General features: G+C 37.5%; 1 protein-coding gene across 1 annotated transcript in view; it reads left to right on the forward strand.

Moving 5' to 3' along the window:
• Positions 1 to 16,297, forward strand: part of LOC130867349 (uncharacterized) — a 425,312-nt gene that overhangs the window by 396,370 nt on the left and 12,645 nt on the right. The window contains exons 23-24 of the mRNA XM_057759223.1: positions 8,283 to 8,347; positions 9,758 to 9,858. Coding sequence (XP_057615206.1) covers positions 8,283 to 8,347; positions 9,758 to 9,858 — 166 coding nt within the window. The remainder of the gene's footprint in view (positions 1 to 8,282; positions 8,348 to 9,757; positions 9,859 to 16,297) is intronic.

A 16,297-nucleotide genomic window follows, 5' to 3' on the forward strand; every position in this document is an offset into this window, starting at 1 on the left:
ATTTATAGTTCATAATTATTTTGTCTTTATTATTTTGCTTAAAGTTCTGTATTTTTATACAAATCCACATGAGAGTAAATTCTTGGGGCTAAACAAAGGAAACTAAATAGAGAGTTTGAGATAGTCATAGTTAACATGCCAGAAAGGCAACAGTGTTTCTTATGAAAGCATTTAATAGTCTTTACAATTCAAATTGGTTACTTTTTTTTATTTTTCCATTCAAAAATTTCCACTTCCCCCCCTCCCATTCCCCTCCCACCCCCCCACCTCCTCCCTCCCCCTCCAGCCTTAACGGAGGGAAAGGTTCCCTGCCCTGTGGGAAGTCTAAGGCCATCCCCCCCTCCATCCAGGCCTAGGAAGCTGTGCATCCAAATAGACTAGGGTCCCCAAAAGCCAGTAAAAGCAGTAGAAACAAGTCCCAGTACCTTTATCAATGGCTTCTCAGTCAGCCGCCATTGTCAGCCTGAGAGTCCGGTTTGATCGCATGCTCGTCCAATCCCAGTCCAGCTGGATTTGGTGAACTCCCATTAGATCAGGTACACTGTCTCAGTGGGTGGGCGCAACCCCTCGCATTCCTGATTTCCTTGCTCTTTTTCAACTTCCTTCTGCTCCTCAACTGGACCTTGGGAGCTCAGTCCAGTGCTCTGATGTGGGTCTCTGCCTCTATCTACATCCATCGCCGGACGAAGATTCTATGGTGATATTCGAGATAATCATCAGTGTGATTATGAGGCTAGGCCAGTTCAGGCACACTCTACTGTGCTGCCCAAGGACCTAGCTGGGGACATCCCCGTGGAAACCTGGGTTCCCCTCTAGAGCCAAGTCTCTTGCCAACCCTAAAATGGCTCCCTTAATGTAGATATCTTCTTCCCTGATCCTTTATCTACCCTTCCTCCATCTCCACCCTCCCACTCCCCCAAGCTCTCCCCAGTCTTTCTCTTCTCCCTTCTCTCTCCCACTCTCCCCTTCCTCCAGTCCTACCCCCACCCCCATGCTCCCAACTTTTGCCCGGGGATCATGTCTGCTTCCAATTTCCAGGAGGATCTATATATGCTTTTCTTTGGGTTCACCTTGTTATTTGGCTTCTCTAGGCTTGTGAACTATAGGCTTAATGTCCTTTGTTTATGGCAAAAGTCCACAAATGAATGAGTACATACCATATTCATCTTTTTGGGTCTGGGTTGTAGTGAGGAGCGGTGGGCTGCTTTCTGCCACTCTGCTCCCTCACGGCTATCTTAGCCCAGGAATAACAATACACAAATTGTACTCTTTTAAACACTGCCTGGTCCATTAGTTCCAGCCTCTTATTGGCTAATTCTCACATCTTGATTAACCCATTTCTAATAATCTGTGTAACACCACGAGATGGTGGCTTACCAGGAAGGATCTTAACCTGCTTCCATCTTGGAGAGGAGAGCTATATTGTCTGCTTCACTTCCCTTCTTCCCAGCATTCTGTTATGTCTACTCTGCCTATCTAAGTTCTGCCCTTTCAGAAAGCCAAGGCAGTTTCTTTATTAACCAATGAAATTAACACAAAAAAGACCCACCTACATCATTTCCCCTTTTTCTGTTTAAAAAAAAGGAAGGCTTTAACTTTAACATAGTAAAATTACATATAACAAAACAGTTATCAAGTAAGAATTACAGTTACAATATTTATATTTTGTCTTTTATGATAACTAAGGAAAACTATAACTATCTATTTATTCTTCAACTCTATCAAAGACTACAGAAGGATATAATATTACCTAAGTAAACAAGAAATGAGTAACTTCCAAAACTCTAGAAATGACAGAGACCCCTTGCTGCCTGGACAGTCACCCAAAGTTCTTTTGTACCATTGGGGCATCCATCTTCGGCCTGCAGGCCCATAGTTTCCAGCAGACATTTCCATAAAGCAGGAAATTTCAAAGTCAGTTCATTGGTGTTTTTGATTTTAGCTATTCTGACAGGTGTAAGATGGTATCTCAAAGTTGTTTTGATTTGCATTTTCTGATAGCTAAAGAAGTTGAAAATGACCTTAAGTATCTTTTGGCCATTTGAACTTCTTCTGTTGAGAATTTTCTCTTCAGTTCAATACCCCATTTTTAATTAGGTTATTTAGAATTCTAATGTCTAGTTTCTTGAGTTCTTTATATATTTTAGAGATCAGACCTTTTTCTGATGTGGAGTTGGTTAAGATCTTCTCCCATTAAGTAGGATATGTTTTTGTCTTAATGACAGTGTCTGATAGGGCATCTCTTGGGTATATTCCCAAGAGTGGTATTGCTGGGTCCAGGGGTAGGTTGATCCCGACTTTCCTGAGAAACCGCCACACTGCTTTCCAAAGTGGTTGCACAAGTTTGCATTCCCACCAACAATGGCTGAGTGTACCCCTTTCTCCACAACCTCTCCAGCAGAGGCTATCATTGGTGTTTTTGATTTTAGCCATTCTGACAGGTGTAAGATGGTATCTTAATGTTGTCTTGATTTGCATTTCCCTGATCGCTAAGGAGGTTGAGCATGACCTTAAGTGTCTTTTGGCCATTTGAACTTCTTCTGTTGAGAATTCTCTGTTCATTTTATAATTGGATTGATTAACCTTTTACGGTCTAGTTTCTTGAGTTCTTTATATATTTTGGAGATCAGACAGTGTCTGTTGCTTTACAGAAGGTTCTCAGATTCATTATTGCTCTCATTGTCTGTGCTACTGGGGTTATACATAGGAAGTGATCTCCTGTGCCCATATGTTGTAGAGTACTTCCCACTTTCTCCTCTATCAGGTTCACTGTGTTCAGATTGATATTGAGGTCTTTAATCCATTTGGACTTGAGTTTTGTGCATGGTGATAGATATGGATCTATTTTCATTCTTCTGTAGGTTGAGATCTAGTTATGGCAGCACCATTTGTTGAAGATGCTTTCTTTCTTCCATTGTATAATTTTACCTCCTTTGTCGACAGTCAGGTGTTCACAGGTTTGTGGATTAATATCCAGGTCTTCGATTCGATTCCATTATTTGACATGTCTGTTTTTATGCCAATATCAACCTGTTTTCATTGCTGTTGCTCTGTAATACAGTTTGAAGTCAGGGATGGTAATGCCTCCAGAAGTTCCTTTATTGTATAGGATTGTTTTGGCTATCCTAGGTTTTATGTTTTTCCATATAAAATTGATTATTGTTTTCTCAAGGTCTGTGAAGAATTTTGTTGGTATTTTGATGGGGATTGCATTGAATTTATACATTGCCTTTGGTAGAATTGCCATTTTTACTGTATTGATCCTACCCATCCAAGAACATGGGAGATCCTTCCATTTTCTGGTGTCCTCTTCAATTTCTTTCTTCAAAGCCTTAAAGTTCTTGTCGAATAGATCTTTCACTTCCTTGGTTAGAGTTACCCCGAGATACTTTATGCTATTTGTGGCTATCATGAAAAGTGAAGTTTCTCTGTTTTCCCTCTCTGCTTCTTTATCCTTTGTGTATAGGAGGGCTACCAATATTTTGGGGTTGATTTTGTATCCTGCCATATCACTGAAGGTATCTATCAGCTGTAGAAGTTTTTCGGTAGAGTTTTGGGGTCACTGATATACACTATCGTATCATCTGCAAATAACGAAAGATTGACTTCTTCATTTCCAATTTGAATCCCCTTGATCTCCTTATGTTGTCTTATTGCTATTGCTAGAACTTCAAGCACTATGTTGAAGAGATATGGTGAGAGTGGACAGCCTTGTCTTGTTCCTGATTTTAGTAGAATGGCTTTGAGTTTCTCTCCATTTAATTTGATGTTAGCTATTGGCTTGCTGTATATTGCTTTTATTATATTTAGATATGATACTTATATCCATAATCTCTCCAAGACCTTTATCATAAAAGGGTGTTGAATTTTGTCAAATGCTTTTTCAGCCTCTAGTGAAATGATCATATGTTTTTCTTTAAGTTTATTAATATGATGGTTTACATTGATAGATTTTCGTATGTTGAACCAGCCCTGCATCTCTGGGATGAAGCCTACTTGATCATAATGGATGATTTTTTTGATGTGTTCTTGGATTCACTTTGCCAGGATTTTGTTGAGAATTTTTACATTGATGTTCATGAGTGAGATTGGTCTGTAATTCTCTTTCTTGGTTGAGTCTTTGTGTGGTTTTGGTATCAGGGTAACTGTAGCTTCATAAAAAGAGTTTGGCAATGACTCTACTGTTTCTATTATGTGAAACACATTAAGGAGTATAGGTATCAGCTCTTCTTGTAAGTTCTGGTAGAGTTCTGCATTAAAACCATCTGATCCTGGAATTTTTTTCATTGGGAGTTTTTTTAATGACAGCTTCTATATCCTCATGGCTTATAGGTCTATTTAAATTGTTCACCTGGTCTTGATTTAATTTTGGTATATGGTACTTATCTAAAAAAAATTTCCATTTCATTTTACATTTTCCAACTTTGTGGCATACAGGCTTTTATAGTAAGAGCTAATGATTCTCTGAATTACCTCAGTGTCTGTTGTTGTGTCCCCCTTTTCATTTCTGATTTTGTTAATATGCATGTTCTCTCTCTTCCTTTTGATTAGTTTGGATAGTGGTCTGTCAATCTTGTCAAATAACCAGCTCTTTGTTACATTGATTCTTTGGATTGTTTTCTGTGTTTCTATTTTGATTTCAGCCCTCAGTTTTATTTCCAGTCTTCTACTCCTCCTGGGTGAGACTGCTTCCCTTTTTTTTTTTTGAGCATTCAGCCATGCTGTTAAGTCTCTAATGTGAGCTTTCTGCATTTTTTTTAATGTGGCCACTTAGTGCTATGAACTTTACTCTTAGCACTGCTTTCATAGTGTCCCATAGGTTTGGGTATGTTGTGTCTTTATTTTCTTTGAATTCAAGGAAGACTTTAATTTCTCTCTTTATTTCTTCCCTAATCCAGGGGTGTTTTAGTAGTTGACTGTTCAGTTTCCATGAGTTTGTAGGCTTTCTGGGGGTAGAATTGTTCTATGATTCTAACTTTATTCCATGGTGATCTGATAAGGCACATGTGGTTACTAAATTTTTTTTTTGTATCTGTGTATGTTTGCCTTTTTACTGAGTATGTGATCAATTTTAGTGAGGGTTCCATGAGATGCTGAGAAGAAAGTATATTCTTTCCTATTTCGGTGGAATGTTCTATGGATGTCTGTTAAGTCCATTTGATTCATTACCTCCATTAGTTCTCTTATTTCTCTGTTAGGTTTCTGTCTGGTTGACCTGTCCATTGGTGAGAGAGGAATGTTGAAGTCTCCTACTATTAGTGTGTGGGGTTTGATGTATGCTTTGAGTTCTAGTAATGTGTTTTTTTTTTTTTTTACATTTGTGGGTGCTTTATATTAGGGGCATATTCAGGATTGAGACTTTATCCTGATGAATTGTTCCTTTTATGAGTATAAAGTGTCCATCTCCATCTCTTCTGATTGATTTTAGTTTGAAGTAAATTTTGTTAGATATTAGTATAGCCACACCCGCTTGTTTCTTAGGTCCTTTTGATTTAAAAACATTTTTCAATCCTTTACTCTGAGATAATGTCTGTCTTTGTGGTTGAAGTGTGTTTCTTGTAAACAGCAGAATATTGGATCCTATTTTCATATCCATTCTGTTAACCTCTACCTTTTTATAGGTGAATTGAGTCCATTGATATTAAGTGATATTAATGACCAGTGGTTGTTAACTCCAGTTATTTATTTATTTATTTATTTATTTATTTATTTATTTATTTTGGGTGGTAGAGGTTGTGTGTTTCCCTTCTTTGAGTTTTTCTGGTAGAGTGTTGTTAGATGTCTTTGTTATTATTATGGGTGTTGTTGGCTTCCTTTAGTTGTGGTTTTCCTTCTAGTACTTTCTGTAAGGCTGGGTTTGTGACTACGTATTGCTTAATTTTGTTTTTATCATGGAATATTTTGTTTTCTCCATCTATGGTGAAGGAAAGCTTGGCTGGGTATAGTAGTCTGGGCTTACATCCATGGTCTCTTAGTGTCTGCAGCACATCTATCCAAGATTTTCTGGCTTTCCTGGTTTCTATAGAGAAGACAGGTATAATTTGATAGGTTTACCTTTATATGTTACTTGACCTTTTTCCTTAGCAGCTCCTAATATTCGTTCTTTATTCTGTATGTTTTGTGTTTTAATTATTATATGGCAAGGGGATGATTTTTTTTATCCAGTTTATTTGGTGTTCTGTATGCTTCTTGTACCTTCATAGGCATATCCTTCTTTAGGTTTGGAAAGTTTTCTTCTATAATTTTGTTGAATATATTTTCTGGGCCTTTGAGCTGTAATTCTTCTCCTTCTTTAACCCCTATTATTCTTAGGTTTGGTCTTTTCATGGTGTCCCAGATTTCCTGAATGTTTTGTGTTAAGAATTTGTTGGATTTGCTGTTTTCTTTGATCAGTACATTTATTTCCTCTATAGTATCTTCAGCGTCTGAGATTCTTTCCTCTATCTCTTATATTCTGTTGGTTATACTTGTTTCTGTAGTTTCTGTTTGTTTACCCAGATTTTCCATATCCTGCCATCTCTCGGTTTGTGTTTTCTTCATTGCCTCCATTTCAGTTTTCAAGTCTTGAACTGTTTCTATTACCTGTTTGATTGCTTTTTCTTGATTTTCTTGGGTATTTTTGAGGGATTTATTCATTTCTTCTAACTTTTTGTTAGTCTTCTCATCCATTTCTTTAAAGGAGTCTTTCATGTCTTGTTTAATGGTCTCTATCACTTTCATAATGTTACATTTAAATTTGATTTCTTTTTCTTCTTCTGGATTATGGTTTTCAAGTCTTCCTGTTACATGATCACTGGATTCTGGTGTTATCATGTTGTTTTTCAGGTTGTTGGAGGAATTTTTGCATTGGCACCTGCCTATCTCCTCCTTCAAATGCAGTCAGGAAAGTCTTGACTACTTGGTCCGATCTTTGCTGTGGCTAACTATGTACTTGGGGTTTTTTTTTTTTCTTGTTCTGCCCTCTCTTAGGTCCCCTCAGCACTAGAGTTGGCTCTCAGATTCTCTCCTCCCTGAAGTAGACTGTGGTGGTGGATCTAATGACCCCGCAGATGGAAAGGAGTGCTTGGGGGGGAGCAGGGATGGCATAAGTAGAGAAAGCCAGTAGCCAGGGAAAAGCCCCGCTGAATGGCCAGAAGGTGTAGGGGATTGGAGGGTTCCTGTACTCAGTTCCCAGGACATCTGGCTGGCCAGGTTGGCATACACTTACCCCTCTGGATGGATCTCCTGGTACTGGATCAGGGCTACTTGCAGACAAAAGGGCGGGCTTGGTAGGTGCCGCATTGGTGGAACAAAGAAACCCCTGCAGCCCTTGCACTCACCACTGTGTCCCCAGACCCTCAGCCCCAAAGTAGTCTGAGTTGGGGGATCCTAGGACCCCGCAGATGGAAAGGGGTGCTTGGGAGCAAGCTGGGATGGGATAAGTAGAGAAAGCCAGTAGCCGAGTAGAAGCCCTGCTGAATGGTCAGAAAGTTTAGGGGATTGGAGGGTGCCTGTACTTGGTTTCCAGGGCGTCCAGCTGACCAGTCGGGCACACACTTACCCCTCCGGATGGATCTCCTGGTACTGGATCAGGGCCACTTGCTGGCCAAGGCCAAATTGTTTACTTCTTTATCTGTTGGTGCTCACATACAAATTCCTGAATTTCACTGAAATCTATTAGAAAAAGTTAAAATGATATTTAAATTAGTAGAAAGAGTAATGTTGTTATTTTAGACATCCAGAGACAAAACTTTTGCTTGGTAAAAATTGCTCAGATACTGTCTAACAAATCATTACATACTTTTAGGTTACTAGTATTTATCATGACTTTAATACTATGAGTCATGTATATTAGGAATAAGAAATTGTGACTTAGTTTCATATTTTCACACAGCATCATGCCACTTCTAATTCATCTAGAGAATTTGGCCATAAATATTATTATTCGCATGAGCAATTTATTTTCTTATTGATGATATAATTTAGAAGGTTTGAAACCTTCAGTGATATAGTTTTCTTTTATGTCATAATGAGAGATGCTTCTTCTGCGATTTTTATGCTTGCCTCAAATTATCATCTTTGTTTTAATTCTAGTTGGGACTATATTTTTAAAAAAACTTCTTCCTAATGGGTAATATTTATAGACACCATTGACTTTTGATGTGAAAGCTTTATCCTTTTGAATTTTAATATGTTTCAATGAAAATAACAGCAATTCTTACCTTTTGTAAATATCATATCATATATAATATTGACTGTTCCATTAGCTGATGCCTTCTCCCCTCTCCCCTTATTTTTTTCAGTTGGGTTTGTCAGATGTTAGAGTTAGCATTCGGTTCTTCATTTGGAGATGCTGCTGCTAATACAGGTAATGATTTCAAAGTTCCAAATACTTACTCCATTAATACACATGAATAAGCCAGGTGGTGGTGGCACACACCTTTAATCCCAGAACTTGGGAGGAAGAGGCAGGTGGATCTCTGTGAGTGCAAGACCAGCCTGGTCTACATAGTGAGTTCCAGGACAGTCAAAGATACACAGAGAAACCCTGTCTTGAACCCTTACATACACACCACCAAAAAAGCAGAAATATGTTTAAATATAAATTCATCATTATCACAGCTTTCCATACATGATATTGCCTGAAGATTAACAGAAGTTTTACCATAATGTATTCATCAAATACAAGACAATTACTATTCAAATATTTATTAAAGAAACATTTAATAGTATCAAAATATTTTTATTATAAAACTTGGCTGAAAGTAACATATAAAACCAAATTAAATATTATATCATCCATTAGAGAGAATTTTATAGGTACAATTTTCTTTTTCATCATTATTACTTTCTTTGTTGAATGGCACATAATTGAAAATGCCTGACATGTTCACTAATGATTTCATAATTATGAATATAGTAGATAATCATGTCTATGCTCTCATGTAATACTGAATATCATTGTATTCTTTCTATATGGATAATTTGAGAATGGGAAGCAGTACCTAGAGATTCTTGGTTCCCTCCAAAATGAATAAATATAATATGATCACTTACAGCCAAAGTGAAATAATAATTTTCTTGAAACCAAAGAAACAAAAATCACTTTGAAAAATATTGTCACATGTACTGTTCCAATAATTTTTAAAAATACCTCAGGAAATCTGATCTGAAAATAAGGAAAAAAGAATAAAAATGGGAAAGGCTAAAGGGGGAAAATACATATTTTTACTTCTTTGTATATTTCTCAAAATGCAATTAAAAGTGATTTACTAAATTATAATGTTTGCTGATAATTAATTACATTAAAATTTTGTTGAAGAATTTGAGCATTACATGCTTAAAGCAGAGTCCATTAATAGGAGTAAATAAAAAATAAAATTGCTTAAAGAGCTATTCGAGGTAGTTAATTTTGGGGGGACTATTCTGCCAATACACAGAAGCACACACATACTCAATGATGAAGAGTGGGACAGCACAAGATCTTCATACTATGCTCACTACTCGTTACTATTTGCATATTGAGCTCAGTTTTTTAAAATAGCCCCAGAAAACAATATCAGCATATAGTACAAATCCTAGATGCAGCAAAATCAATAGCTATATAACCAAAATATCAAAATGAGTTAAAGACAGTGGTGTGAGGTCTACACTAAATAGGCTATTTATAGAAAACAAGAAAATAAAAAAAAATTATTTATGACATCACAAAATTTGCCAACCACCAAATTTGGTGTTAATAGAGTCTTCAGATTCATAACCCTATATTTTCTTACAGAATACAGACATGTGAGTGCTATGATTTATGAAAAGTGTCTTATGTCCTTGAAGAGAAACTTCCCTGTGATCTGGTGTAACTACTGCCAAGAAGAAACTACAGTAAGTAATATTGCTGTTTCAATATTGATCAATGGCAGTTAAATTTGGAAAACTCAGACTTTCTATTACTTAAAAGTATAGTCAGCAGTGTAAAAAAGTATATTCATGTCATAATTCAAAGATTCTATATAAAATTCTTAATATGGAATATTAATTCCTCTAAATAATAGAAAAATCCATAGAGGAACAATAACAAAATTAGGATAGTTTCCCCTTTCACTTTGATGTCCTAGTTAATGTAATTAACAGTGGTTTGATGGGTGGACATTGAACATACTGGTTTTTATTTTGGCTGTTGAAAGGGTGGTGTCAAACTAAGTTGAGCATAATAAATATACTTTCAGATAATAAAATTCTTATTAAAATGCTATTTTAATTAGTTTACAAAAGAATCTCAATAGTCTATAGCTTCAGGTAGCTTTCTTTTTATTTCCTTGATGACTTTGTTTTTCATTTAGGGTGTGTGTGTGTGTGTGTGTGTGTGTGTACCCCACAGTGCTTGTGTAAACTTCAGAGAACATTTATACCCTGTGAGTCCCAGAACTGAAATTAAGACAGCAGGGTTGGCAGGATGCACCATTATCCACTGAACCATCTCTGGAACCCTTTCTTCACATTTTTAGATGCTATATAACACAGACTTTAGAAAAAAAACTGTAGTAAACTAGATAAAGTAGCTCATGTCTATAATCCCAGCATTTGGAAATTGGAAGCAGAAGGATTGCCACAAGTCCAGCCTATGCTATATGGTGAGTTCCAGGTTAGTGAAGATAACATTGAAACAAGAGGGAGAGAGAAGGAGAGGGGAAAAGGAGGGAGGGAACAAGACAGAAAGATGGGAGGGAAGGAACAAGGAAAGAAAGAAAGAGATTGAAAAAAGAAGAGGAAAAGAGAAGAAAAAGGGAAGGAAAGTGTGGTGGTTTCAATACGTATGCCCCCACACACAAAGACTCATGTTTGGATACTTAGCCCATAGAGAATGGCACTATTAGGAGGTATAGACTTGTTGGAGTAGGTGTGATCTTGTTGGAGAAAGCGTGTCACTGTGGAGGCGGGCTTTGAGGTTTCATGTATGCATAAATCATTCCCAGAAGTCTATACATCTTGTGTCTGAAGATCAAGATGTAGAACTCTCAGTTCCTTCTTCAGCACCATGTCTTCTCACACACTGCCCTGTCCCACAAAGATGATACTGAACTAAAGCTCTGAAATTGTAAACCAGTCACAGTTAAATATTTTTCTTACAAAAGTTGCCATGGTCATGGTGTCTCTTCACAACAATAGAAACAGAAGGAGAAAGAGAAATGGAGAGATAAAGAAAAGAAGGAAAATGGGAGGAAATAAAACAGAAAGGAAAAAGAAAGGAGTGATTGAGTTATAAAAATATGGCCCATGCAAAGCAGCATCATACTGCTAGCACCCCAAATAGGCTCAACTCCACAGGAACAACAAATGTATGACACCTTCCAGAAAACGGGTAGAGGGATCTGAAATTGAAATATTTCTAACACGCATAATCTTCCTTCCCTGTCATTACCCTGAGAATCAGACTGACCATGATACTATGGGGAAGTGGCAAGAGCTCTACAGGGGCTAAACCCAGTCCACCATGAGGAGGAGTAAGGGACCCTACAATTGAGAAATCTGCAATGTTCTTTCCCTCCAGCTATAATATGGCCTTACCTAGCAAGGAATACATGAAATTTTGGGAAAGCCATGGGAAAATGTGGAAAATGCCACAGCACAAAGATATCAACAATATACCCCAAGCTACACCAGACTGAGGAGGTAGCAGCAGAAGTATTGGAAAGGAATCTGAAGTCGAGCATTCTCAATACCCCTACCTAAATTGCCTTTCATACCTCTAACCCATATAGTTTTTTGAAGTATGATTAATAAAATCTCAGAGAGAGAAATTGGGGTTGAACTTGAAGGTCAGAAAAGCAAAACAGCCAGTCACTGAGTCTTACCTTGCCCTCAGTCCTCCAGGAATCTCAGAATGAAACTGTGAGCCGTCTCCTCCCATTTTATATTTCTCTCTAGGGCTGGGATCAAAGGTGTGCACCACTGGAATTAAAGGCATGCACTTCCCGGTTTCTATGGCAAATTAGTGTGGCTACTGAGATTAAAGGTGTGTGTTACCACTGCCTTGTCTGTAAGGCTGACCAGTGGGGCTGTTTTACTCTCTGATCTTCAGGCAAGATTTATTTATTAAAATACAAATGAAATTGCCACTACCATTTCTTTATTCTTACTCTACTCCTTATTCCCTTCTTTATTCTTTCCTCATTTCATAAGTTAAATAGTGATACTCTTAATCCTTAAAGGAAAATAAAACAAAAGCAATATATACTACATTTTTACTAACTATTTCTAAAATTCAAAGGAGCATAGGTTAAGTGAACAGTCTCTTCTCCTGTGGCTAATACTGGGGCTGTTGTCACATCAGTATATTTGTTACTGTGGTTGGCTTTCTTACTGAACAAAAACCCAAGTGAACATTTGCTGTTTTGTCAACACAATTTAACAATGTTAAAGTTAAAATGCTTAATAGAAGAGAATATAAGAAACATTAATGTTCTCGTGTGTATTCAAAAACAGTGTTTTTGTTTATCTGGTAGAAAATTATTAAAGTAGGATAATCATCAAAAAAAAAACCAGTGAAGAACAACCCATATAAAAGAAAAAGACTAAAACAGTGGGCAAATGAGGAAAACTTCAGAGCAGAGGGATGATACGGACCAGCAGATATGCAAAATGCAACAAAGAAAAGAAGAAAAGCATATGACAACATTCCACTATGATACCCACACATGTCAGTAGCTTTTGACATGAGAAAACAAGAATGGTGTGATAGATAACTGAATGCTAGGATCAATATTTAAATCATATTTTTTTACAAAAGGACCAATAAGTGTCTTGGTTGTTTTTCCTGTTGCTGTGATTAAAAAAAAAATACCCAGGCAAAAGCAATATAAAGGAGAAAATGTTTATTCAGGCTCACGGTTTGAAGTTAAAACTCACCAAATTTGGGAAATCGAAGAAGCAGGGGCTGGAGGCATCTGGACAAATTGCATTCACAGTCAAGAAGAGAGTAATAAATGTTTATGCCATCTTACTCTCTCCTTTTATACAGTCCAGGCTCCTTACCCAGGAATTTGTGCCACTCACAGTGACTGGGTCTTCCCACTTCAATTAACCTAATAAAGATCATCTCACGCACAGGTCAGTCCAGAGATCTGCCTGCCAGCTGATTATAGATTTCATCAAGTTGAAAACTGATATTAGATATCACACACAATTCTATCTCCAGGAAGTCTGACACCCAAAACTTTAGAAACCCTGAGCTGCACATATCTAGTTTTCTGTGACACAAAATGCCTGCCTTGTGTGAACTACAGTGGTGGTTTTTCGTTGTTCTGTCTCTAGTGCTATGTTCCTAACTTACACAATAACATCATGTCTTAACAGCTCTTAGCCTTATCTATTTGGGTGAACAGTGCTTTCACATACTTCTAACTATATAGGCTGCATACATATTGCTTGCTTATTCTCTTCCTTCTAAAAAAAACTTCACAAATTTATAATCTTCTACAGTATGTAACAAAAATATTACAAACCATTAATGCTTTTTCTGATTTGGGTTCCAAAGTTATTTAATCCTAATCTCCAGTGAGCAGTTCACCAGTGACCAGTCCACCAGGAGCCTCCAGCTTTCTGCTTTGCACCCCACTGTCTTAACCTGGGACAGAGACTTAGAGACTTGATCTGGAAAGACCTCCAGCATCTGTGTTTAATACTCATTATCATATACCAGATGACTTCCTGCCTGGGGCCCTCAGGAAGATGAGAACAAGTCAGAGGCAAGAGGATTTGGGAGTAACTGAGACAAACCACCCTTGCAATGGAAAACCTTTGTGCTTCATAAGCTCATTGGTCACAACTATGAGCAAATACTAAAGTACATTGTAAACTCAATTCTGGACTTGACAACCAGATGGAATAAGTAAATTGCAATGAGCAGAAGCACGAAACAAACAAACAGTCAGAACAGAAATTATCTTAAACTAAACCTCAAATGGCATTTAATGGCTGCCCTGGGAAGGGTGCTGATTTCCTCAATGGTGTAGCCTCTGGTAAGGTGTTCTTGCTTCAGGAAATAATCCCCGACTCTTATGTGGCAAGACACTCTAAAATGAGTGAGTCACGCAAAGAAGGCATAAGAGTAGGGAAGGAAGGAGACAAGAGACAGGAGTATTGGGTGAAAATGATAGACAGTCATTAGAAAAATGTATGAAACTGCCAGATTATAATTTTTTGAGGCAGGGTTTCTTTGTGTAGTTCTGACTGTTCTGGAACTCACTCTGTAGTCCAGGCTGGACTCGAACTCAGAGATCTGCTTGCCTCTGCCCTGAGTGCTGGGACTAAAGATATCTGCCATTATGCCCATCTCAATTTTTGAATGAATCTTATGAAAAAAAGGAATGATAAAATCACAATTAATTGAGCAGAGTAAAATCAACTTAGGATAAAATAATTACTATGAGGAGACAAAAATAATAACAACATCTGGGTGGTTGTGGCGCACGCCATTAATCCCAGCACTCTGGGAGGCAGAGGCAGGCGAATCTCTGTGAGTTTGAGGCCAGCCTGGTCTACAAGAGCTAGTTCCAGGACAGGCGCCAAAGCTATAGAGAAACCCTGTCTTGAATAAACAAAGAACAATAACAACAACAACAAGCACTACTGTAGTAATTAGTGTGTCTTTAGCACTTTACTCACTAAGAACAACGAAGTCAGCAATCTACACACAGATTCATCCTAGATGAGATCAGTTTTCTGGTATAACAGGAAAGAATATGAAACTAAGTAGATTTTTTCTAATGGAATAGAATGACAGAGCACAAAATGTATATAAAATACATAGAAATATGTTTCATTAGCAATAAAACTATAAATAAATAAATAACACTGAGGGTACAATATATAGAAAACAGATGAGGTTTAGCCATGTCTAGTACATTGCAACCAGTAACTGTACGGTTTTTGTAGTTCCTTTCATCAAATAAAAAAATGGCTTATTTTTGTTCCAAAAAAAGAATATAATCGTCCTTCACTGTACTGCAGAGATTGCTCGGTGGTTAACAACACTTGTTACTCTTGCAGAGGAGCCATTTCAGTTCCCAGCAACTTAGTGGTTCACAACCATTTGTAAATCCATTTCCAGGGATTTTAATACTCCCTTCTGGCCTCCACAGGCATGCAAATGTACCCATGCATGCACATAAAATAAAAGGAATCTAGAATAAGTTTTAAATCATAACCTTATACCCCTTATCTCCATGTTCTTCTTGGGTTCACCCTGTATTCATCTCACAATACAGAATACAATCCAGTTTGGCTTAAAAGTCAAAAATTGACATCTCATCTCATCTAAAATACAAAGCAATCTTATAACTATAAGCTTCTATGAAATAAAAATGAATATTACAATCCTCCAATATACAATTACACAAAGTGAACAAACAACAAGAAAACCCATTGTGACAAACATCAAATCCCATCGTGCCACAGCAAGCATCTGGAGCTTATGATGAAATTGGCTGGATTAAAAAGAGTTTAAGTAATCCCACCCATCTAGATCTGCTACCTGCATAAAAGAAGCCTCTCTTTTAGGCTGGTTTCATTCCATCCCCCAGATTTCCTCAGCAGACATCCATTTCATGGTCCTTAAACTACAGTATTCTGGGGTCTCTATTGCAACTTAGGATCCACCTTCATAGCATTATACAATGGCTTCTTAGAGACTGCTTGGAGGAATTTCCACATGGTCACACATTGCCTAGCATTATTTGTGCTCTGAAACTGTGGAGCAGAATTCCAAGTTCCCTTCAATCTTTTGTCTCCCAGTTCCTGCAAAACTCAAAACTATGTAGATGTTGCAAAGTTTTGCTGCCCATGTGACATGTAAGCTAGCCCCCTTGGCTCACAGGTTCTATGTGATGATCCTGGGAAACCACTCCTTATGTAGCTGCCCTTGAAGAGCAAGAAACCCCTTCAGTTTAAATGAATTTATATATTCATAATAGTGAATCTCTGATGGTTGGGATTTTGTCTTCAGGACCTTTCCTGTCATCTCAGTTTATCAAAGAAGGTTTCTATTTGATGGTGCTTATCTCTTTAGCAGTAAAAGTTGCTTTCTTGCACCAGCCAGAAGGTCTCATGGCTTAAAATTTCTTCTGCCAAACAAATCTATTCATTATATTAAAAGTGATCTTCACTGAACTTCTTAGGATGAGAGTAGACAGTAACCAGATACTTGCTCAAATTATCATGTGAATGAATCTTATGCTAATTTTGGTAGAATCCTTATTCTCTTCTAAACTCTTGTGAGCAGAGTCTCCAATAGTCATACTTCTCTCTGCATTCTTGTCTCCCT

Source organism: Chionomys nivalis, chromosome X, assembly GCF_950005125.1.
Source record: "Chionomys nivalis chromosome X, mChiNiv1.1, whole genome shotgun sequence".
Taxonomy (NCBI): Eukaryota; Metazoa; Chordata; class Mammalia; order Rodentia; family Cricetidae; genus Chionomys; species Chionomys nivalis.